The 23,963-nt window shown below is 41.5% G+C and overlaps 1 protein-coding gene across 12 annotated transcripts in view; it reads right to left on the bottom strand.

Moving 5' to 3' along the window:
- Positions 1-1,237: 1,237 nt before the first annotated feature.
- The window catches only part of cacna1g (calcium voltage-gated channel subunit alpha1 G), a 320,435-nt gene continuing 297,709 nt past the window's right edge, over positions 1,238-23,963 (bottom strand). For 9 of the 12 annotated variants that reach the window (XM_087845313.1, XM_087845314.1, XM_087845309.1 and 6 more), the window contains 9 exons: positions 23,420-23,490; positions 20,456-20,534; positions 19,979-20,100; positions 16,502-16,921; positions 14,999-15,151; positions 11,137-11,259; positions 9,164-9,359; positions 8,829-8,998; positions 1,238-2,982 (listed from right to left, as the gene is read on the bottom strand). In XM_087845313.1, the coding sequence (XP_087701439.1) occupies positions 1,969-2,982; positions 8,829-8,998; positions 9,164-9,359; positions 11,137-11,259; positions 14,999-15,151; positions 16,502-16,921; positions 19,979-20,100; positions 20,456-20,534; positions 23,420-23,490 (2,348 nt within the window). In that variant the 3' untranslated portion in view covers positions 1,238-1,968. The remainder of the gene's footprint in view (positions 2,983-8,828; positions 8,999-9,163; positions 9,360-11,136; positions 11,260-14,998; positions 15,152-16,501; positions 16,922-19,978; positions 20,101-20,455; positions 20,535-23,419; positions 23,491-23,963) is intronic. The other 3 variants (XM_087845320.1, XM_087845321.1, XM_087845318.1) reach the window with 2 other exon arrangements.

The raw sequence follows: 23,963 nt of genomic DNA, 5'->3' as shown, positions 1-23,963 counted from the left end.
TAGTAACAAAGATATAAATAACAGTAAAAAGTAGGCTACATGTTATTTTGGTGGCAAAACTTTTTCTGTGCTTCCATTTTTGGTTGGTGAAATTCTCTTACCTCATTAGTTTCTTACACCACAAATGATGATTTTATGCTTCATAAACTGCATCATGGCAGCGAAAATGCGTAATCTAACACAGTGGCAACAAAAATTCTTAAGCCACCTTTCGTTTCTTAATCGTTTTCCGGAAACAGGTTCAGAAATTTAATGAAATCATGAAAACAAGGAAGTACATTATTGTAGAGTTCGAGCTTGAGAATCAATATTTAATACCGTATGAGCACCTTTAATGTTTACCACAGAGTGAACTTTCTCAGGCAGCTTTCCTGTAATTTCTCCAGGCTTCTCAGAAGACATTAAAAGCTCTTCTTTGGATCTTGGCTGCCTTTTGTATTGTTCCCTGTCAAGATGATCCCACACCGCTTCAATAATGTTGAGGTCTGAGCTTTGGGGAGACCAATCCATGACTGGTTGTATCCCATTGCGTGTTTTTCTATCCAGGTATGCTTTTACTGCATTACTGAAAAATTAAGCTCAAGAACACTTTAAAAAAATTATAAGTCCGCTTTGAAGCAAAGTTCTGAAAAATGAAGCGGAATTCACAGCGCGTTGTATAGGAATACATTTATGAACTGCTAATCAACACTCTGTTGCGCTGTCTTATGACTGACTGGATTTTGTAGCCATCCACTCACTCCAGCGAAGACAACCCCAACATTCTGGCAGACGTTGAAGATGGCTGGCAGATTCTGTTTCTCCACTGTAGCTCTAACTTGTACTTACATTGCTGAAGAGGTCCCGATGTAGCTTCAGATTGTACAATCATTGCCATAGAACTTGTGCCACAACATATAGAAGCAGAAATACAGCTTAGACGTCACTGTTGTGTATGCAGTATGTTTAGAAAGCAGCCATTTCCATAACAATCTATCAATCAATCATTCTTACAAATGCGGTGTATTACCTTTGTACTTACCTAAGATATCAAAAGATCTCTTTTCATGAGAATTTTTTTTGTGCGGACTAAGAATGCTGAATCTGGGGTGAGTGGCCATGAAATGTGAGAAGAATTGACATGGCTGTTTTTCTCAGACTGTTCATCAGGCATTCTGTCTAAAAGGCTTTGGAGCTGTCAGGAACACATGAAAGAAACAAGCAATCAGGTTATCGTCCAACAATCAAACCACCAAGGTCTGCGTGTGCTTAAAAATCCAAGCTCAGTTTAATGACTTGTTTTTTGTTTTTTTTATATATATATTTATATATTATTCCTACAAATACTGGTTTTCACCACTTTGAAAAACGTTCACTTTCCTTAGTAAACCAAGAAAGCTAGAAATATCCTACAGTGAAAAAGAAAGACAAAGACAAACCATTGTTGACCAAAAAACAAAAACAAAAACAAAAAAAAAAAGAAAATCACAAAAAGACATGAAAATAACAGTTAAATGAAATTAAAAACAACATCCTGTACAAACACTATGGGCCAATAATTTAAGAAAATAGTGTCTCTAAATATTGCTTTGTACCTCCACTGACCAGGTCCGCTCTGTATTAACACCAGGCAGTTCATATGGCGACCGCAGTGGGCGCTAATAACCCAGGCGCTGATGTCACTCCAGAGGTTATGGGGTCAAGCTGCAGCCAGAGAAATATTTGTCGTTCTCTTCTTCTCTGGCTGTTTTGGCAGTAACAATACAAAGACGAGGGATGGTCACACTACTACAGTACTGCACTCCTTATGAAACCAAGGATGTTTTTACTGTTTGTTGTAGTTTTACCATTATTACTTTCTACAGCATTATTACTAGAACTATCACCATCACAGACACACAGAGTGCATCGTGTGTTTATGTGTGTGGAGGGTTCGTCCGGCTGTGTGTGTGTGTGTGCGTGTGTGTGTGTGTATTCGAGTATTGGTGTTCAGTGCTCAGAGCTTGTTTTCTCAAAGGAGAAGCTGGGAAGAGTTAATAACTTGGAGTTGGTGTTGGGGTTCGGTGAACCTCCGTCCTGTCCTGAGCCCTCTCCAACCGCCAGGTCAAAGGAGTCCTTGGAGTCACTGGAGGGTGCTCTCCTCCTCAGGTAGGTGTCCCGGTTGGGTAGGGGAGGGGGCATCCCTAACCCAGTCAGTCCCATGCCACCGAGCCCACCCAGGCATGGGTAGAGGCCAGACTGGGGTTCCAGTCCCTCAGGGGGGTCCACAGATATACAGGGTGGGCTCATTTTCTTCTTGCGGCGGGGGGAGGTCTGAGCGGGGATCTGGCTTTGAATCTGCAGGCTGTCGGCCCGAGACACAAAGCCGGAGGAGGTGGAGTTGGTGCTGCACTGGGGGCTGGAATCAACCGGGGAGCAGACTTCCACAGAGTGGTGCCGTGGGTCGTCCAGCCAGGAGTAAGGGCGGGGGCGGGGCAGGAGGGTGTTGCGGGCCTGCGTGTCAGCGCTGTGGAACCTCTTCAGCTGCCTCAAACATGGACTCCGACTTTCCTGGCAGCCCGCGTAGCTGCCGTAACCCTCGTTCCCGCCGCTGCTGCTGCTGTCCTCGGCCGTGATGTCATCGCTGCCGGCCAACACCACCTGGTTAATGAGGGACACTTCCCGATCCTCTGACACCTCCTGCTGGGGCGGCCTGGCGGGTATGGGAGGGGGAGGCGAAGGGCAGGGGGAGTAGGAGGCGAGGCAATGCTGGTCGTGGTGCTGGGTGTGCACTGTGCTGGGACGTGATGGCTTAGGGGAGGCGCCCGGTGTGGCAGGGACCAGGCACAGAGCTGGTTGTTGAGGAGTAGGGTGATGATGATGATGGTAGGACGAGGGAGAGGTAGAGGAGATGGAGGGGGTAGGGGATGGAGGGAGGCCAAGAGAGGCCACATTCACGAGTCCTTCACTGCTTTCCCCTACGTCGGTACAAAGGGCCTCCTGAGAATCAGTAGACACCGCAACCTGGAGAATGGGTGGGGGGAGGGGAATTAAAGTAAATGTGCAATGAGAGGAAGGTCGGGAGGGGGAAGGGGGATGAGAGGGGGGAGATTGGTTAGTGATAGATGATGAGGGTGAGAAGCAGCAGTTTGGGTCAAAGTTCACAGTCTGACCAGCTTACTGTCACAGTCCTCTGTGTACTATTTTAGTTTTCTAAGAAACATTATTGTGATAATTGTAAGATGATGTTGCTCAATGTCAATATTTCAGATTAAGATTTCTCAAGAGTAACTTGGGTAAGAAACATCTGACATTAGCGGATACTTTCTGTGCTTTCACATTCATGTGTTGAAGGTTTAAAGTTACTCTGTGCTCTGACGTTTAAAAAAGAAGCCAAAAAAACTTGTTTGTGTCACGTAGGCATTGTAAGATTTATGTCTCATTCTTCAGTTCAGTTCATTTTAATTCAATTCAATTTTATTGAGAGGCACTTCATAATGTAAGGTAAAGACCCTACTATCTGATTTAATTTTGAAAGTAAACCTTTTTGCATTTTTTTCATTCAAAATAATGAGAAAATTATGGTTGCCTTGGGAGGTGAAACACACTGCAACTTAAGGAAACACCGGTAAATTTAAAACACTGCAAAAAGCCAGAAACCAAAACATGTGAAGGATCGCACTGAGACGTGTTTACACGACGCAAAGGAATCTTCAGCATCGGGAGGGAGAAAAAGATGTGAGGTAATATGTCTTTTAATCATGTGATTCATATAATACTGTAGCTACATGTTTGCTGTTAGCCATGTACTGTTAGCTTGGTACTTCTGCAATTCAGTTTCATTTTATTTATAGAGTACCAAATCACAACAGCAGTTGCCACAAGGAACTTTATACTGTAAGGTAAAGACACTAAAGCGAGACAAAGAAAACCCCAACAATCAAATCGCCTTTCAGTGAGGACTTGGTGACAGTAGGAAGGAAAAACTCCCTTTTAACAGGAAGAAACCTCCGGCACAACCAGGCTCAGGGAGGGGCGACCATCTGCCATGTATGTTAGAGGTTGCAGTTCTGCAACTGTTTTGTCACCTTATTGTCACTGAAGAAACACTTCCATTTTGTTTTTTTAGTTTTACTTTGGGAGTTTTGTTCTGTGCTTTTGGGGTTTATTTGTTTGTTTTTTGTGAGCTTTGGGGCACTTCTGTTGTGTTTTATTCAACTTCCATTGTGTGTTGTTTTTTTTCTATTTACATTTTGTTTTGCGTGCTTTTGCAGCATTGGCTGGTGTTTTCCCAAGTTGCAGGGCCACCATAGCAAACTGAAAAAAGGACTACTTTTATTACAAATCACAATGTGAGACATAGAAATCTTATAATACTTAAAAATTGCCACAACATCATAAATAGCTTGGAGTCCAATACGCAGCCAAAACTGTTGCAATTTTTAAGTAGGTAATTTTATTCTTTAAACAAAGAAGCAAAAAAGTGTTAAGTACAAGCAATTATTTCAGTGTTTATGTTTTCGACTTCATTTTTTCTACTTCCAGATCAGCGTGATGGCACAAAGAGAGGATATTCCTAATATGGTCATCTCAGGCTACGTCCACGCTAGCCCGGATAGATTTGAAAATGGCGTTATCGTCGTTGTGCATCCACATTGAAACGGCCGAAAATGCTTACGTTCCAGTACTGCACAAGAAGATTCGGCCTGCCTCATTTTTGTCTGCCGTTTATTTACTTTTGGGCTCGTTGAAACGTCGCGGCAAAATGGCGAGGAAAAGCACCACGTTTTTTAAATGGACTAATAATGAGGGGGAGTTGTTGCTGCGACTAACACAAAAGTAGAAAGTTGCAAAAGCGAAGCAGAATTAAAGAATTTGAAGAAAAGCTATCTGAAGCATGTACAAACTGATATTAATCTTTAATAGGGCTGTTAAAATTGAGAGCAAACAAAAAAACTGCTGTATAATGCCCTCTGCTATCTTTGTTTAATTGGTCACATGACTGCATCACATGACTAAAATGCGTCATCGTTTTTGAAAGTCTCCGTTTTCGCTGTCCACAATGTGACGCGAAAGCACTCTCTTCAAATGTATTTGTTTTCGAGACCGTTTTGAAAACGCTGTGTTTTCCTTCGGGGAAAACGGCGACTCAGTGTGGACAGGAGGCCAAAATGGAGAGAAAACAATGCGTTTTCAAACAAAAACGCATTCGTGTGGACGTAGCCTCAGGCACACAGCTCTGTATGTTTGTGACAGGCAGAGTTAATTTGAGGACGCCTTTATAGGCAGACAATCTAACACACAGGTGTCGAACTCTAGGCCTCGAGGGCTGCTGTCCTGCTTGTTTTCCAACTAACCTGCCCTTGTAGCTTCTTACTGGCAAAGCACACCTGATCCAGGTAATCAGCAGCAGGTAGAGCAGGGATATCTCAAAAACAAGAAGGATGCCGGCCCGAGGACTGGAGTTTGACCCCCCTGATCTAACATGTCTCATTCCAGTATACTACAAATAAAGATTATTATGCTCGTTGAATCATGCAAAGATCTAGTAGATTTAGAGAAAGATGACCCAGGTAGATGTTTCGGCACATTACATTCATCTGAATAATTTACCCTGAACTTTAAGGCATATATTTTCACTAATTCTACTAATAACTCCGTCCATTAATAAGGTTTCGAACAATATAGCTAAACACACATGTGAATAATATTTTAAAGAACGAAGATAACTGGGAAAAGTGTATAGTATTTTATTGTTTTGATTATTGTTTTGTTATATTTTGGGGTTTTTTATGGACTGATTGACCGCTGGCTGACACGGTGAGCTCCGAGCCAGACCAAATGACCGTCTAACCTTTGACCATTCATACAAAACCCTGTTAGCCGTCAGCACTGCAGTTTCACGAAGAGTTTGCAACCAATTTTGATCACCCTTACCTCTATTCAGAACCATGTACAGGGTGTGAGGTCAGCAGGCTGAGGGAAAACAGTATGTAACGACTGCAGTAGTGGAAAGGTCAATAAGCACAGTGGTTGCTAAAATGTCCCGATGAACACATGACTTTTTCTTCATCTCTCACAGACTTGGGAGAGGGCATTGATAGCAGGGTGCTTGAATCTAACAGTGTTGAATTGGGTCAGTTCGAATATGCTCTTAAATCTATAGAGATGAGGAAATAAAACATGCATGAGTTTTAGAGCATAGCACTCGGAGCAGTGTTTGGATTTATGGGGGTTTCCCTGCATGAGAATGCTGTAACCACAGTGACACCAAGTGGGCGAAGGTATCACAAGCAGGCCTGGCCAATCACCAGCCACAGCAATGCAACACCAGGTAGGAAATCATAAGAGTGCACATTGGAACGGAGTTTAAAAGGATCACCCTGTCAGAGTTAATTTTTCAAAACTATTTTTATAAGCAAAACTGACTTAATAGTACCACACTCAACTATTAATAACTATTAAAGCACTAACCTAGGCAATACAAAATTCTCTGGTGCTCAATAATCATAATTCTGAGTAGAAAATAGCCAAACGCAACTGGACAGCACTTGTTGTTTTGTAGCAATCCCCTGAGTTGTATTTGTTTGTAATATATTAAGTGCACTGTACCATGAGTAACATAGCCACACTACACCTGTATCTTGCTGCAATACATTCTATCATGTGACTGGAAGATCCAGTTATGAGATGCTATGTAGTTCCAGTCACTTGCACAAATCAATAAACTCTCACTAAGTTAGCTCCTTACAGGCTAACTAACTACCTGTTGAGAGAGTTAAAGATACTCTGTGGCTGATGCTTAGCAGTAGACAAACATTTGGGTCAATGAGTGGCAAAGAAGGGAGGGGGGGCAAGAGAGGACTCTGTATGTGTGTGTGTGTGTGTGTGTGTGAATGCAATAGTGTGTTTGTTGGGCTGTCTCTCTGAAGATGAACATGGAGTCCAGTGTTTCTGAAAGGCCCAGTGGTAACTAAAGTCTACTGTCTGTTTCAGAAACAGGAGTATCTGTGTTTGAACAGAAGCTCAGGGTCGGGCGGCTTTTGGGCCCAGCTGAGCTGAGATCAAAGACCAACAGATACAGTGTGGAAAAATGAGACAGCAGATCAGTTAATAATAAACAAAACCCCAGGAAGAAGAAGACAGACAGAGGGGGGAAAGTGAATATGTTTAGAACATCCAACACGGAAAGCTTTAAATGATTCTCTTTCATGGAGTTTTAGAGCCACTCTTGGGATAGACTCTTTTGAATTAAGATTAAAGGCCTGATTTATCAAAAAAGGCATATTATAGGAGCATTAATTTCTGTTTGGTAAAGCAGACAATTAATATTCCAAATGTGATTATATGATAGAGTTTTCCTTTTTGGTTAGTTTTGGTGATGTTTTTAAATAAGTTATGATGGCTGGGAATTTCGCTGATGTCTTTGCTGAGGCATTCTCTATCTGGATACCTCAAGGACCCGACCGGCTTTCAGGCTGCTTATTATCTAATTTGAAAGATAGTAAAGAACCTTACTATGCGTTTCCTTATCTGGACCACGGAGTAGATAAAAATGGTTATATAAAAATGTGAAAGGTTGCACGCAGAACTGGATGGCTATCACTGCTTTAGCACATGCTCGTTTTTCTTGTTGTGACATAAAGTTTTTTAAAAGTCTTGAGCCACCTCTCATTTCTTAATACTTTGCTAGAGAAATGGAAAACAGCTGCAGAGATTTATTGAAAGATGTGTGTTACAATCTCGTGGAATGGAAATACAGTATATAAGGCAATGCAGTTCTAACAAGCTTGATATTTGACTATTATTTTTTAACACACACACTCCCTGAACTCTTTTAGGTAAGCTTTCTTGTAAATCCTTTAAATACGTTCAAGGAATATTTCTCAAGGCTTGGAAGACATTCAAATGAGCAGTTATGCTAACACAAGATTATATAACAAAAAAATCAATACTACTTACAAATATGCTCTCATCAGTTAGTTTAGAGTGGAACTAAATTATGCCATACTGACAATTTTCATTAGATGTTGGTAGAAAGTTGTTTTCTTTTTCATTTGGACTGAACTAAGCTAGCTGGCCTGTGTAGCGCAGCTTGAAAGGGCAAGGTTAGCTAAACCATTTTTATGCTATGCTAACTGTGCTATGCTAACTTTGGTACAGAAAAGTGTATTTCCTTTCATTTTAATTTTGAGATTTCATCAGCATCTTATTTATATTTATATATATTAAACTGTTATTAATAATAACACTGTAATAAATACAATAAATAAATAGATTTAAAAAACAGTGTAGGAGGCATGTTTTCTTATGGTTTACGGTGAAAATGAAGACACAATAAAACAATACTACCTAATACACTAAACGTTGAGCAAAGTTAATACTTGTAGCCACAAATATCTGCAAAAATAAGGCTTGATCATTTCATGTAAAACTGCCATTAGTTATCAAATTATTTTAATATTATATTAATAACAGGTACTAATATTTTTGTTATAATGTATAATTCTTTTTTATTATAAGTTAGTGATTCAGCGTTATAGAAGAAAGCAGGAAAAAACAAAACTTTCTTTTTAGCTATTATGGTTTAAAAATAACTGCTTTCCATTCAATATATTATCATTTTTCTCCCAGAGTGGTTCTAATACTCATAACTCGTATCCCACCGATTCCACTGGCGGCAAACAGTAAAAACTCCAGCAGCTTGTATAAGCCTGTATAGAGTTTGGTATGAACAGACAGTTAAGGACCACAGTCAAGTATAGACATCAGAGATATGCATTATCACACTAAGTAGTAAAAAGACAGGATAAAACTAGAAAAGTAAATTTGGAGTCAAGTGAAAATCTGAAGCAGTGTGTTTTGCTCACCTGTCTGCGTAGCGTGCGGCTAAATGTGTGTGTGCGTCTAGACGGTGGGTTTCGTGGTATACTCTCTGAATCTGAGTGGCTGTGTGGGCTGATGGGTCTGAAGAGGTCTGTGGGAACGGTCAGCTGCTGGGAAAACTCCGCGGGTTGTGAACGCACCGAGCCACTGGAGCCTGCACACAAAGCACAGTGCTGGCACCTTCAGTGAATGCACAACAGTTACAGTAGGTGTGTTTACCTTAGATAAAATAATCTCCTCATGCCACAATGCTTTATGTTAAAAATCAAGCCCACCCACATTCTACGCTAAATGACATTAAAGAGAAATGCGGCATTACCCGATTGGGCCCTGTGAGTGCCCAGTATGTGCTGGGGCCCCTGTGGGTGTGCTGCAGTGGGAGATGTTTGCCCCACGGGCTGTGGCGAGAGGAACATGTAGCTGTCGTTGGGTAGGGAGTGCGTGCGTCCCACCGCAGGCTTTCTGACGCTCAACAGGTTGTCGTCCCGAAGCACCCCAGGATCGAGCTGCTCCGCCTGGGGAAGCAGAGAAAACAATCAGGGTCGCCCTAGAATAAGAAGAGCCTGGGCTGCTCTTTAACTCACTTACTCTCACACTCTTACCAGTACACTCACAGGTTGTCAACTACCTAAGACACAATGTCAGCAAAGAGGTGCTGATCATCAGCATACACAGAAAACACAGAGGATCTTTGCACATTGGAGTTGACTGGCACAGAGCTGCCACAGATCACAGAAACATTTCCAATTCCTTTTTTAAAGCATGTGACACTCTGTTTCTTGTGTCTGCTTTTAGCCCGTCGGTCGTATAACTTTACATTAAGCCGTGATTGTGTGTCAGCTAGGGCAGTGTCCTGCAGCCTGACCCATTAAAGAATCAGTTCCCATTCAGCACAGAGCTACAGGGGGTCCAACACACTTTACAACCCTGTAGCAAACACACGGCAGCTCAGAGGAGACTGAAAAGTACACCACCAGAGGACAGCATACAGCACATCTACAGAAGTAGGCTGACAGGAAAGGACTGCGAGAAAAGACGAAGACTCACACGTAAAGCACAAAGGAAAAGAAAGAAGGAGGGGAGAGAACAGAGTTTACACACAGAGAGAGAAGAAAGTGAAAAAAGTAGTCAAAGGAGAAAAAACTGCAAACTGGCAGGTAAGGAGGCGCACTACTCTACTGGACTGGACTGGACTGGAAAGTAAAACACACCAGGCTGAAAAGGCGGAATGAGAAATAAAGATAAATTTGTTTCACCAGGGTACTTCAAAGCCACTTGAACACCTCTACCTCTTCACTCCATTGTCTTTATTTTTCTATTGCATTTGTCCCAGAACAATCCAATTAAGAGCACCTCGTTGGCCAGCGCTCTTTTTTTCTGATGATATATGTATTGATTCAGCAGCAACGCTGAGCCAAGGTGACAGTGACCCTCTCTGGCCATGAAGCCATGTGATCATTAATGACCCAAACCGGTGGTTAATAACACTCTGACACCCAGACGACATTCAATTTCATTTTCAGAGCCTGTAGGATGGCGTGTCATAGAGGGATCTATAGATTAATTGCAGTGAGGACACATACATGGGCTGCAGTGCATGACGACATGTTCAAAGAAAATAATGAACGGGGTCATGACAAAGAATGCCAGGATGTGGAAGATGCCTTTCACCAAGACCCTTACTCACTGTTATACTTAACACAACGTCTCATTTGTTTAGCAGTTGTCACGCATCAACTATGGTGTAAGTGACCCATTGTTATTGTATGTGCAAGTGTAAGCTTTCCACATTTTATTTATTTAATTATTTGGAATTAGTTATATAGAAAACAGAAAAAGTTCTCCACTCATATTTCCTATATTAGATCCAATTTTGACAAGTTCAATAAAGTCTCACACGTTTAAACTAAAGCTATAGCTTTAGAAGCAGCAGCTTTAGCAAAGAAGCTAACAACATGGCCGACTCCAAATAGAATTGTAAGGAGCTGCACGCCAAAGAGCTCATTCAGACGTTCTATGTAGAAAGAAAAACAAGTGTGTGGTTTTTACCTAGTTTTCAAAAATAAGTAATTAGTGGTACATATAAATGCTATCTTCTTTTTTTAAAAATATATTTTTAGCTAATTTAGCATCCAGTTGGCTTCCCCTTGTTAAACCCCAGTGTGTAAGTTTGGTGGTGGGGAGGGTCAGGTGACTTTGGAAATACCCAGTGAAGGAGACAGTACAAGCCACTGCAGAGGGGAAGGAGAAGAAATAACAATGGAGAAAAATGAAGAGAGGAACTGTCAGTACATTGCATTCCAGAGTGGTTAGAAATAGGGGGTTAAAATCGTCGGGGGTTGAGTCGTCTGTCAGAGCTAGGGACCAGGAATTCTCAGAGGCCAGAGACAGAGCATCCATCTCCGCTAGAGGGATCTAGGCAGGAAGAGACAACGGCTGGTGAGCAGAGAAAACAAAGGCGCACTCTGTGCAATACATAAATAGAAGGACGTTACACAGATAAAACCTGAAACTAACAGAAAATACAAGTTTAAAAAAAACACCACATATAAACGTATATACATATAAACATAAAAGTATGTAGCAGAGCAAAACAACAGAGGAAGAAGGACAAAGTAAAAAAACAACAAAAAACGGCTGTATTTAGTCAGCTGTTAGTGGACTTTTTTTGTGACACAGGCACAGCAGAGAGATTCTTTAACAGCGAAATATGATGCCAGTAAGACATTACACGACAGGACGGGGATTCATTTACATTAAGCACTAAATGAAGCACTAAAGCACTAAAGCACAAATAACCTAATTTTCTAGGGACCTCTTGTAAAACACCTCAGAGATTGGCTTCATCTCTGAGTGTTTCAAAGTCTTCAGTATTTCTGGCTTACGGAGCCCCGCAAGGGACATGGGAGAAAAAAAAATTACGATGAACCTTTGCGAGATCTCGCAAAACAAACTCGGGATCTCACAAAACCTTTGCGAGATCTCGAAAAAGTTGAATTCCAACAATGGCGGCAGCTACGTAGTTGTAATATTACTCTTTCTGGGTCACAAAATAAACTTTTAAGATATTTTGAGGCGTGAATGTAGTTGTGTAAACGTCAAATATCTGCTCGGTTTACAAGACATCACATATTTGCAAAAGTGCTGCGACGTTTTCGGAGATCTGACACCCACCATCTCGAAGCTAACGGGAGGTTGAGACCTACTACAGCTGGGAGAAACACCGCTCTCCTGGCACATCGTGCCTCGACCTCCAGGTCGGCTTTGAGCTGGCGGCCTCCAAAGAATGCGGCTAAAACTTTTCCGAGATCCCGAGTTTGTTTTGTGAGATCTCGCAAAAGTCCGTCTTAATTTTTTTTTTCTCCCATGTCCCTTGCGGGGCTCTGTACTGGCTCATGTAAAAGGAGTTGCTGTTTTCTTTTTTTGCCTTCACACTGGTTTAACAGGGGAAATTGTTTCTGTCAGGCAAATGGGTCATTCGTGAATAAAAATGCAGGGACTGAAACATATCAGAAGGAGAACATTGCCCTGTGGCATCTAATGCTGAGATCTCAAACCCATTTAAAGCTTTTAGAAGATGGGGGTTTTACAGCGCTAATGTCATTGTGCCAAATTTGGCTTCAAATGAGAAAAACAGGCACCCAGATGCATTATTCAGTGGCTCAAGTGATCCATAGCCTATTGATTGAGCCACATCTGTGCAGGATTTAACAGTGTGTGATCTGCTGGCTTTAGGTGGTTATCACTCTGCTGTGACTGACTGGCAAATGACACAATCACCTGAGTAAATGCACAAGCATTGTCATGTCCTCATACAGATACAGAGACACGTTGTGTAGGGGAGACGGGCAAACTTTAAACCACGCCACTGAGGCTGCAGAAGCAGACCAAAAACCTGCCAAGCATGAATGAGTGTAAGTGAATGAGGGAATGAGCTCATAGTTGAGGTGGGACATGACGCACTGTGCTTTGGTGGGCAGCGAGGCTGGTTAGTAAGGGGAAAATATTCAGTGAAGAAGAATGCCAGTACAAAAATGGTAATGGCTGTAGGGCTGCAGGATATTAAACAGACAGGGATGTCTTTATTTAATAAAACTGAGTTCTTTGGACAGTTCATACTTCTGTTTGCTGCTTTCTAGGCTAAGGCTTATGTATATACTGTAAAAAACTATTTGCCCCATCCTCATTACTTGTATTTTTTTACTTCCATGTTTTATCAGGAGTGAGGAACTCCAGGCCTCAAGGGCTGGTGTCCTGCAGGTTTTAGACATTACCCTGGGTCAACACACCTGAATCAAATGATTGGTTCATTACCAGGCCTCTGGAGAACTCCAAGACATGTTGAGGAGGTAATTTAGTCATTTAAATTACCTGTGTTGGATCAAGGACACATTTAAAACCTGCAGGACACCGGCCCTTGAGGCCTGGAGTTGGACAGCCCTGTTTTAGATCATCAAACAAAATTGAATATTAGACAAAGGCAAGGAAATACAAAATGCAGTTGTTTGATAATGACTTCAATTAGTGGGAAAGAATGCTATCCAAACCTTACCTATGTGGAAAAAGTGAAACATGTAAGTGTGACAAACATGCTTTGAGTGAATTAAGTATTTGATCCCCTACAGCTCAGCCAGAATAACCACAGAATCTGTTTCTCACATACTTAATCCTTGAGCATCATGGACCAAAGACCAGTCAGAAAACAGGGACAAGACTGTTGACTTACACAAGGCTGAAATCGTCTACAAGACCAACAGCAAGAAGCTCGGTGAGAACTGGTAGAAATATAAAATTAACATCATTAAAATTTTGCCTCATGGGATGAGAATGATGGTGAAAAAGATGGTGAATCAACCTGAACGCAAACACGGGAGGAACTTGTTAATGATCTGAAGGCAGTATACCATACTGTAATGGATATTACAGTCCCTGCAGGGTCCCTTTGTTCAAGAATGCACATGTGCACACCGGTCTTAAGGAGATGAATTGAGTTGCTTGGCATCAACTCGAGCTGCCGTGTTTGGAGGAAGAGAAATGCTGAGTATGGCCTAAAGAACACCATCTACCCTGTCAAGCACAGAGTTGGAAACATTATGCTTTGGGGCTCTTTCTGCTAATGGGTCTAGGTTGAGTTTAACACATCACCTTGTACTGTAAAATCTTGGATGAGAACCTCTTTCCCTCAGCCGGGTCATGCATGGATCTTCCAACATGACAGTGACCCAAAACATACCATCACAGCAACAAAGCAGTGGCTAAAGAAGAAGCACATTAAGGCCATGGATGGCCTAGCCAGTCTCTAGACCTCATTGCTATAGAAAATCTGTGGCGGAAGCTCAAGCTTAAAGTTGCCTAAAAACCAGCCAAGAAACCCAAAGGATTTAGAAAGTTTCAGTAAAGAGGAGTGGTCCAACATCTCTGCTTAGATCTGTGCAAACCTGGTGACCAACTGTGAGAAACATCTTACAACTGTACTTGCCAACAAGGGTTTAATAATAATAACTTAATAAATAATGAGTCATGTTTTACTTGGGAATCAAATACTCATTTTACTCAGTGATATGTAAATCAATTATGTAATGTGCTTTTATAAGACCATCATAAAAATTAGAGAGTGTTCATTTCTTTGTGAGCGAGCAAACAAATTCAGCAGGGTATTAAATAATTAGCTTTTTTCTCTAAACTAGGTGCAAGCAAACACACCCATCTCTTGATTAATGTTCTTTTAATTGATGACATCACTATCTCTACTGCCTATTTAAACACTTTATAAAACATTATTAGCATCAGTTAAAACTCTTCAATTTTTTTTGATGCACTACAGTCCAACTAACTAGTAAATAATCAGTTAGTACACCTTTATTTTTCATTTTATGATCTATAGTATCCATATTATCTATATTACCTTTATACTTATGACCCAAAGCTCAGTTAACAATCAATACTTATTATAGATCGATAATTTGTAGTGTTACTAAAACAAGTGTGTGTATTATATTAATAGCATCAGATGTGACAGTACAAGATAAATATTAGTATTTTCGTTACTTCGTACTTGAGCAGCCCTACATGGTGCACACAGATAAAGACACTACGAAACCACATATGACATGGAGGAGGCGATCCACCAGGGATGCTTCTGGTGATTATTGACCTTCTTGTCGGTGCTGTGCTTGCTGGGCTTGGGGGGCAGCGCGTAGTAGTGGCAGATAGAGCCGGACAGGTTGTCCATGAGACTCATCTCCCCCTCCATTGAACCCTGGATGACCAGGGAGACCGAGTCAAAGAGTGCCCTCCGCTGGACAAACTTGGATAATGCAGAGAGAATAGAGAGAGAGAGAGAGCGGAGACAGAAATAGAGGAAAAAAGAAAAGAAAAAAGAAGAAGACAAGGACAGGGGGAGAGTTACATACAAAGATACATGAATAAGTATGGACAGAAGAATGGATCACAAAGAAAAGGACAGTCAGTCAGGCAGAAACAGTTATAGAAACACAAAAGACAAGAGAAACATCTCAGAGGGATCAAATGCTCTCTTGTGGGCTGCTAAGGGCTTCTTACTAAATGACCTGTCGATTCTTTCAAATTGCACAGCAATGTAGTAAACAAACACCTCTTAGTCAACAGCAATGTCTTACCACTCAAACCCACAAGGGGGCACTACAAGACTGCAGCAGAGCTGGTCTTCAACAAGGCTGGGGAGAAGAGTGTGACTTAACCGCTCACGAGCATAGGGAAGAAGGATAACATCTTAGGGAGGGAGGGATAACGATAGCGAAACCTCTATTTCCTATCCCCCAAAGTTCCCTGTTGTCTGGAAATAGCTGTTGAAGTGAACAACAAGGCCCTGTGGTCCAGCTTTCCCATGGCACTGTGACCTGTCTGTGACTGGCATGTCCTCTAGAGGGATCAGCTAAACACAGACACACACATAACCACACACACACACACACGTAGCCGTGAATGCACACAAATTGTAAAGCATCCCGATATGGGCCAGCGTGGGTCACACAGCATAATAAATCTGCGCAGCTATATTTTCTGGATGTGACTGTGCATAACCAAGAAATTTGACAGACATTTGCAAACTAGCGTCTGATATGCGAGGGAGCTATGTCCAGTCCTGCGTAGTACACGTGCAGCAGACAAAGATCTTCACCTGAGAGCTTCAAAATATGACAACCGTTTTGGGTACATTTCAGATAAATGCATCCATTTGTATTCTGAGATGATGCCAGGCTGTCTGGTAAACACAGCCCAATATAGCCATCCCTGGCTTGGTTTATTTATGGGTGGACTGCAGTTATTGCACCGAGACCAGCGAAGAGCAAGTAATCAACTTTTTTAGATGGCGTGCCACATTCTCAGCATTACTCAGCGCGAGCTGCTGAATCGACAATGAAGGGGTCATCTAACGAGCCTCACAGCCTGGCCCCGGTTCCAGCAGTGTCCAAATCATCTTATAATGCACAACAGAATTAAAAATCATGTTTCCAGCTTGGTACAAGCTAATCTGAGTAACTGAATTAGGTCTATTCTTTTTTTAATGGGATTATGTGGCAAATAACAGTGATGCTTTGTTGTGAAGTACAGATTAACTTTTTTTTGAGAGACAGAGAGAGAAAAAAAAGATTAGTTTGGCGACAAGATTCTTTACCTCCAGTTGGGGCTCTGTGCATGAAGGGGATTCTGCTCTGATGCCTACAGAGTCTCTGGTTATATCAGCAGTGGGTGAATCCATAGGACCATCCCTTTCCTGCTCTGTATCCACTCCTCTGGGAGACCTCCAGGGGGAACCCCCAGAGCTCGACCTGTCCATACCCAGTGTCAGAGGGTTGAGCTGGGGCGACCTTGCTGCTATGTCCCCCGCTTCCATCTCCAGTTCCAGCATCTCTGCCTCCAGCTCTGCCTCCTCCTTGGCTTCCTTGTTGCTCTCCTCCAGGTGCTTCATCAGTACTGCGATGACCACATTGACCAGGACAAACTGAGCGGTCAGGACAAAGGAGACGAAGTAGATGGGAGAAACCACAGTGTTGTAGCAGGTGCCTGTTTCTTGGGCGCAGTCCCTCAACGTATCCTGGAAAGACCGTACAGACGGTGGATTTAATAGTATTCTAGTTAAATGTTCTAGTTAAGAACATGCACCTACAGGTGGGTGACCATTTGCAGCCGATGATCATTACAACAGCAAGAAGAACAACTTTGTAAGAACAACTTTGTACAAATGATCTTCTTATGGCCTCTGACAGTGGACTCATCTCTGTGCTTGTCCTGCTAGACCTTAGTGCAGCATTCGATACTGTTGACCATAATATCCTATTAGAGCGATTAGAACATGCTGTAGGTATTACAGGTACTGCACTGCAGTGGTTTGTATCATATCTATCTAATAGACTCCAATTTGTGCATGTAAATGGAGAGTCCTCTTCACACACTGAGGTTAATTATGGAGTTCCACAGGGTTCAGTGCTAGGACCAATTCTGTTTACATTATACATGCTTCCCCTAGGCAGCATCATTAGAAGACATAGCATACATTTTCACTGCTATGCAGATGACACCCAGCTCTATCTGTCCATGAAGCCAGATAACACACACCAATTAGTTAAACTGCAGGAATGTCTTAAAGACATAAAGACCTGGATGCCCGCTAACTTTCTGCTTCTTAATTCAGATAAAACTGAGGTCATTGTACTCGGCGCTGAAAAGCTTAGAAATATGGTATCTAACCAGATTCTTACTCTGGATGGCATTACCTTGGCCTCCAGTAACACTGTGAGGAACCTTGGAGTCATTTTTGACCAGGATATGTCCTTCAATGCACATATTAAACAAATATGTAAGACTGCGTTTTTCCATTTGTGCAACATCTCTAAAATTAGAAATATCCTGTCTCAGAGTGACGCTGAAAAACTAGTTCATGCATTTATTACTTCCAGGCTGGACTACTGCAATTCATTATTATCAGGATGTCCAAAAAACTCACTGAAAAGCCTTCAGCTAATCCAAAATGCTGCAGCAAGAGTCCTGACAGGGACTAGAAAGAGAAAGCATATTTCTCCTGTTTTGGCTTCCCTTCATTGGCTTCCTGTTAAATCCAGAATTGAATTCAAAATCCTGCTCCTCACATACAAGGTCTTAAATAATCAGGCCCCATCTTATCTTAATGACCTTGTAGTACCATATTACCCTATTAGAGCACTTCGCTCCCGCTCTGCAGGCCTACTTGTTGTTCCTAGAGTATTTAAAAGTAGAATGGGAGGGAGAGCCTTCAGTTTTCAGGCCCCTCTTCTGTGGAACCAGCTTCCAGTTTGGATTCGGGAGACAGACACTATCTCTACTTTTAAGATTAGGCTTAAAACTTTCCTTTTTGCTAAAGCATATAGTTAGGGCTGGACCAGGTGACCCTGAATCCTCCCTTAGTTATGCTGCAATAGATGTAGGCTGCCGGGGGATTCCCATGATGCATTGAGTTTTTCCTTTCCAGTCACCTTTCTCGCTCACTATGTATTAACAGACCTCTCTGCATTGAATCATATCTGTTATTAATCTCTTTCTCTCTTCCACAGCATGTCTTTTATCCTGTCTTCCTTCTCTCACCCCAACCGGTCGAAGCAGATGGCCCCGCCCCTCCCTGAGCCTGGTTCTGCCGGAGGTTTCTTCCTGTTAAAAGGGAGTTTTTCCTTCCCACTGTCGCCAAAGTGCTTGCTCATAGGGGGTCATATGATTGTTGGGTTTTTCTCTGTATCTATGAAGCGCCTTGAGGCGACTTTTGTTGTGATTTGGCGCTATATAAATAAAATTGAATTGAATTGAATTGAATTACTGGTTTGCAGTGACCCATCACTCAAGTTGGCTTACTGATGGATTTAGCTACTGGATGTCTGCCAGCTAATTTTAATCACTGATGTTAGGCTGGTCTGTGGTGTTTTTACATTTGGGAGCATTTTAAAGTGAATTATCTCACCATTAATAATGCTTCCTGGTTAACTGTACTAACACACCATCCAAAATATCTGTGCTTTGGTTTTGGTGGTGAAGATCCAGTATTTTATTCATGTGTTACTAATTAGCATGAATCTGTGTTTGTTTAAAATCAACTTAAGCTCATAACTTAGCTGTACATCCTCCTATGGCTTATTCAGTAACCCTGGGGAATAGACACTTGAGACTTGGAAATATCGGTCATTGCCTTGTAATTGCACTGATTTTTGTTGCTGTTAGAGCATGTGGAACACTCAACTTCTGGGTGACCTCTTTCGAGCATAAGGCAATCTGCCTGCAAACAACACTGCAACTGCGACTGCAATCACTCTCAGAGTGCTGAAGGTTTGCAAAAACTGACTGCCAACACAGTGCAATTATCTAACTCAGTCTTTCCGCAGTAGGAAACTCCACTCAACTGGTTGCATTCTGATTGCAGAGCACTTCTGTCATTTTGCCGTTGAATCACAGTCCTGCAGCAACTACTTTACAATTTGTGGAAGAGTTTCTGTTGCAAACACACAAGATTCTGATTGGAACCTGAATATAAGTAGTTAATGTGAATGTTTGTGTATGCAGATGGCAACAGATTTCCATTGTGTGCCACTTCATCAGATAATTGATAATTGTATGTATTTGCTAGCTTGACCACATTTAACTGATTGTCTTAATAGCATTTTGTCGTTTTCTTAAACAACAAAATCACTTTGAAGACGGAAACTGAGCTGTGGCAAACCTGGTCCCCATCTTCAATGTAACTATTTCATAGCACTCTGTCCCAATAAGGTGCGTCATGCTGTGATCTCCAAACACAGTCCTCCAAACTGTAAATGCAGTATTATTTGAATATAGCCACATCTGGCTACAAAAATACGATGGCTGCACTAAAGACTGACATCAGTTTTTCAGTTTTTAAACCAGAAGTTGACATTATGAACAACTTATATACAAAAATGGGTAACGAGGTGGAGGCTGAGGGGGTCCCACTGGTGTGAAGGTCCCAATGTGATGTTTTTTTCATCCATTACAAGCACAGTCATATTGCGGAGTCATTTTAAAACAGAACTGGACCTGCAGAATGTGCAGATACAAAAGAGTGAATGTAGAGTATGAGTGGTCTGTGGATCTGAAACTGCAGAGTTGGTTTCACCTTCATTATGCCATTCCAGTTGTCTCCAGTGGAAACTCTGAAGAGCAGCAGAAAGGCCATCCCAAAGTTTTTAAATGTAGCGTAGCGCCCCAGACCCTCACAGGGGTGGAGTTCATCACAAACTGCAGAGACAAAAGGGAAGTGGGAGGAGATAAACAAAAAGAGGATTAGCCAGAGAGTAAAGGAGAGAATGAAACAAAATGTTCATGGCTTTCAGTTGGATTTTCCTGTAATATAACAGTTACTGTGATAGCATTTTATAGCTCTGAAAGCTTCAAGATACAATTAAGGAGATCAATACAGTATTTCAACAAAGGATTCGAGAAAGCAATTAATATCAGATCAATTAAGCCCACAGAGGGGAGTGTTAAATGCTCGGTGTATGCCCGTGAATGACCTGAGTGGAAACTAAGAGATTTCATTTTCTTCTTTTTCTACTGCCTGCACAGTATCTCTTTATTGTGCATGTGTTCTTACTTAAGTCACCAAACAGCTCCACTCCCAGCGCTGCAAAGATAAAGAAGAGGAGCATGAAGAGAAGACCCAGATTGCCCACCTGCAGGGAGACAACAGGAAGGAAGAGAGCGATTAGTCAGAGGAGATAAAGCCCAGGGAAAATAAACCAATAAGGAGGGACAACAAACTTCTCATTCGGAGGCGGGGTAGAATGGAGGATGGTTCTAGAGCAGTTAGAGAAAGTATGAGATAAGCTGTAGTGACTGAGCATTTGTTAAAAAACACATCTCCTATCCAAGCGAATGCATGCTTCAATGATGTGAATGAGTGTCTGACACAAAGCAGGTAAAGATGGACAGCACCACAGCCTCCCAGAAGTGAAAAAAAAAATGATCTCAGACGTCAGCGCTGACATCTAGTGCTGCTGACATCACTCACAGCCAGTTGTTTATTGTATTCGGGTTGTTTATTTTGTTAATTTGAAAATTAGCTAATGTGTTACAATCTAGACAGCTAGCATGATCTGGTTATTCAGCTGGAAAATAATAAATTGACAATGAGTGCAGGTAGGCTGTGTATAAAAGATTGGTGTTGCTTTTGGGTTTGAAAAGTTAAGTCAGTGGGGATGTGCCGTAACCTTGCATTGTTTCTGAAGGGGACAACTCCTCTGGAGTCCAACTGTGTACAAGTCTATTGGGGAGTCTGAGTTCATCTCAGTGGCTAGTTTAACTCTCTCCGAGGACAACATGACTTTCAGCATCGTGACTGATGTGTCCAGTTTCAAAATGCTAAATCTGAAGGGCTATCTATTTATGATAATAAAGGTAAATGTGATTTGGTGTTCTCCTGCTCGTACACATATATTAATGCTGACTTGCACAATTACTCTGTTGGTCTGTGCTAGCCAATGATTGTAAAAATGACTTTTATAGAGTTAAGCTAGTGGATCCACCGCACAATTAGAAATTAGCTAGCATTTTGCCAATAAAGAGATGAGAAAAAACAAACAAACAAAAACAAAAACGAACAATGCCAAATAGAAGACAGATCATTGTACGTCAAAAGGTTCCATTGGGCATGACTCTCTGGCCTCCTCCAAAATGGCAAAACATCCGCAGATGTTGGGGTTTAGCCAATAAAATCTATTACATTGGCAACCCACCTTGTGGACTAGAGAAGCCATGGATTTTGGTGTGTGTGATTTTACAACTGATTGGTCCTGACACATCTCTTTACCTCCCCAGACTCGATGGTCGTATAATCACAAAATACACTTAAATCTCAAATGACACCATCACAATGTTGCTTTTCCCAGCTAAACTCTTTAGCTACAAAATTACCTAATAAACGACTGAAAATACAAATCTGCACGTTTAAAAAAAGCTGGAAAACTAAAATTGAGCGCAATTAATAGGTATGTGATTTCTATGTAGAATCTAGCCTATAATATGCGGTAATTAGTAACTTTCAACCCACATATAAATGTGTGTGATGAGTGTCCCAGCACAGAACAGAGCAGGCATCGAGATAAAACTGATATGACACTGATTATTACACTCTATTATACAATATCATGTTTTGTCTGGTAAAATAGTCTACACGATATGCAGTATTTTAACTGTTTGATTATGTTCTATTTTGATTTACTGTAAATTTAGAATAAACTTTTTTGTCCTTTATCCGCAGATTGTTTCGTATTTTCTTTCATAAATCTGTCTTTTTAATTTTTAGTACCCTTAGGGGTTGAATTACTTGGTGGTATTTAATCATGACTGATTGTGTATTTGTGAGACCCTGATGAAGAGATAGAGTCAATACCCGTTGGCCTGTTTTGCTTGCTGAACTGCTTCAAGAATAAATTTGTTACATTTTATCCTTGACAGAGTGGCTTAGCAACCGCACCCTTTTTTATATTGAGCTTTTGTTCGCCCTACTGATGAGCACCTGTTGAATAATCCTTTAGAGCACTTTCTTTTTTCCTTTTTCTGATGACACTGAGCAAGTCAGATACAGCATGAAAGGAGTATCTGGGGTGGAGGTGGGTTGCAAAGCGGTGTGCAGAGTGCCTTGTGAGAGGCACTAACTGAAACAGTCCAAACTGAATCGATTTTAATCCATAAACGGTACATTTAGAGGAGGTGTCATTGATCGATTTGTTTCAACTGAGCTTTCTCTTTTAGATTACATAGTTTTTCTGAGGCTCTTGTCCAAGTCTGCCACTGTGCGACTGAGTCAAATGCCTCTAGAGCCTTCAAGCAGCCTTAAAATTAACCTGTATATGGAGAAAGGACTTCCTAGCCAACCCATTTTTATATGCAGTCTACAAAATAAAGGTGAAAGATTGGAATAAAAATAAAAAGAAGAGCTGTAGAAAGTGATAGGAAAAACAAGGGATTAGAGCTTTGACACAGGGGTGGTTTAAATAATGAAAAGTGTTATGGTTTGCTGCTGTCAATGATTATCAGCATGTAGCAACCTGTTCACACCTCCACCACCCGCCTATCATCAGATTTATTAATAATGAACACTTCTGACAAGCTCAAGGAGCCTTGAACAACACTCGATCTCTGTGTCTCTCTGAAAAGGAACGACAGAGGTGTTATGAAAGAACATTGCGAATATAAGACTTTTTGACTTTCTGCAAAACACTGCAGAAGTTGTTCTGATTTACTAACTCTGTCACCCACAAATCCACCCACCCTAGGGTTTAAAACAAAAACCTGAAGCTACATTCACTTTCCAATCTCTGCAGGGGGCTTCTAATGCAAATAAGGGTCTCTGGAGTTTAGCAGAGAAAACCCGTGAGAAAGACGACGCCCTGAAACAGCAGAATCTGCAGCACACACACAAAAAAAGGAAATGCTTTTGAGATGTAGCTTTAGGGACAGTTTCTGTGGGATGTGAAATCCATGGAGGAAAAAAAATGCAGATGAGGACGGAAGGAGAGTTTCGCGGCTTTGGTGGGTGTTATTTAGCGGCGCGTACCTGAGGCAGGGCTTGCATAACGGTGTCCAGCAAAGCTCTCATCCCCACCGCCATCTTCAAGAGCTTCAATACTGTGGGGACACGCAAACACACAGAATGAAAAAACAAAATCTCACCAATATTATGATTTTTCAGTCTTACATAACAGAGCAGGCCTGCTGTGGAACTGAAAGGACACAACATTTCTCTCACTTACAGTCTAATCCTGCTCTGTTAGCTTAGTCACTCATTTTCTTGTATTAAACACCAGTGAGCTCTTAAGACGACATGACTGAGGTCATATCCCCCAGTGACTCGGTAGGGTTACCAGTATGACTTGAGCACCAATTGAACTACAGCAAGAATGACAGTTGATACTTTGTAGCAAATGTGTAAACATTAACCCAAGGAAACAAAATTAGGCAGCAAATGCCCCCCCTCCTCCTGGGCAATCTTTGAATACACAGCACAAAAATCAGACATTTAAGACATAACACTTCTGTAAAATGCTTTTGTCATCCTAATTTAAGTGATTTGGGATTCATCAGCCAATAAAGACTCGCAA

Source organism: Neolamprologus brichardi, chromosome 8 (assembly GCF_056152115.1).
Source record: "Neolamprologus brichardi isolate AB-2024 chromosome 8, ASM5615211v1, whole genome shotgun sequence".
Classification (NCBI taxonomy): domain Eukaryota; kingdom Metazoa; phylum Chordata; class Actinopteri; order Cichliformes; family Cichlidae; genus Neolamprologus; species Neolamprologus brichardi.
This window is presented reverse-complemented; position numbering and strand designations above follow the sequence as displayed.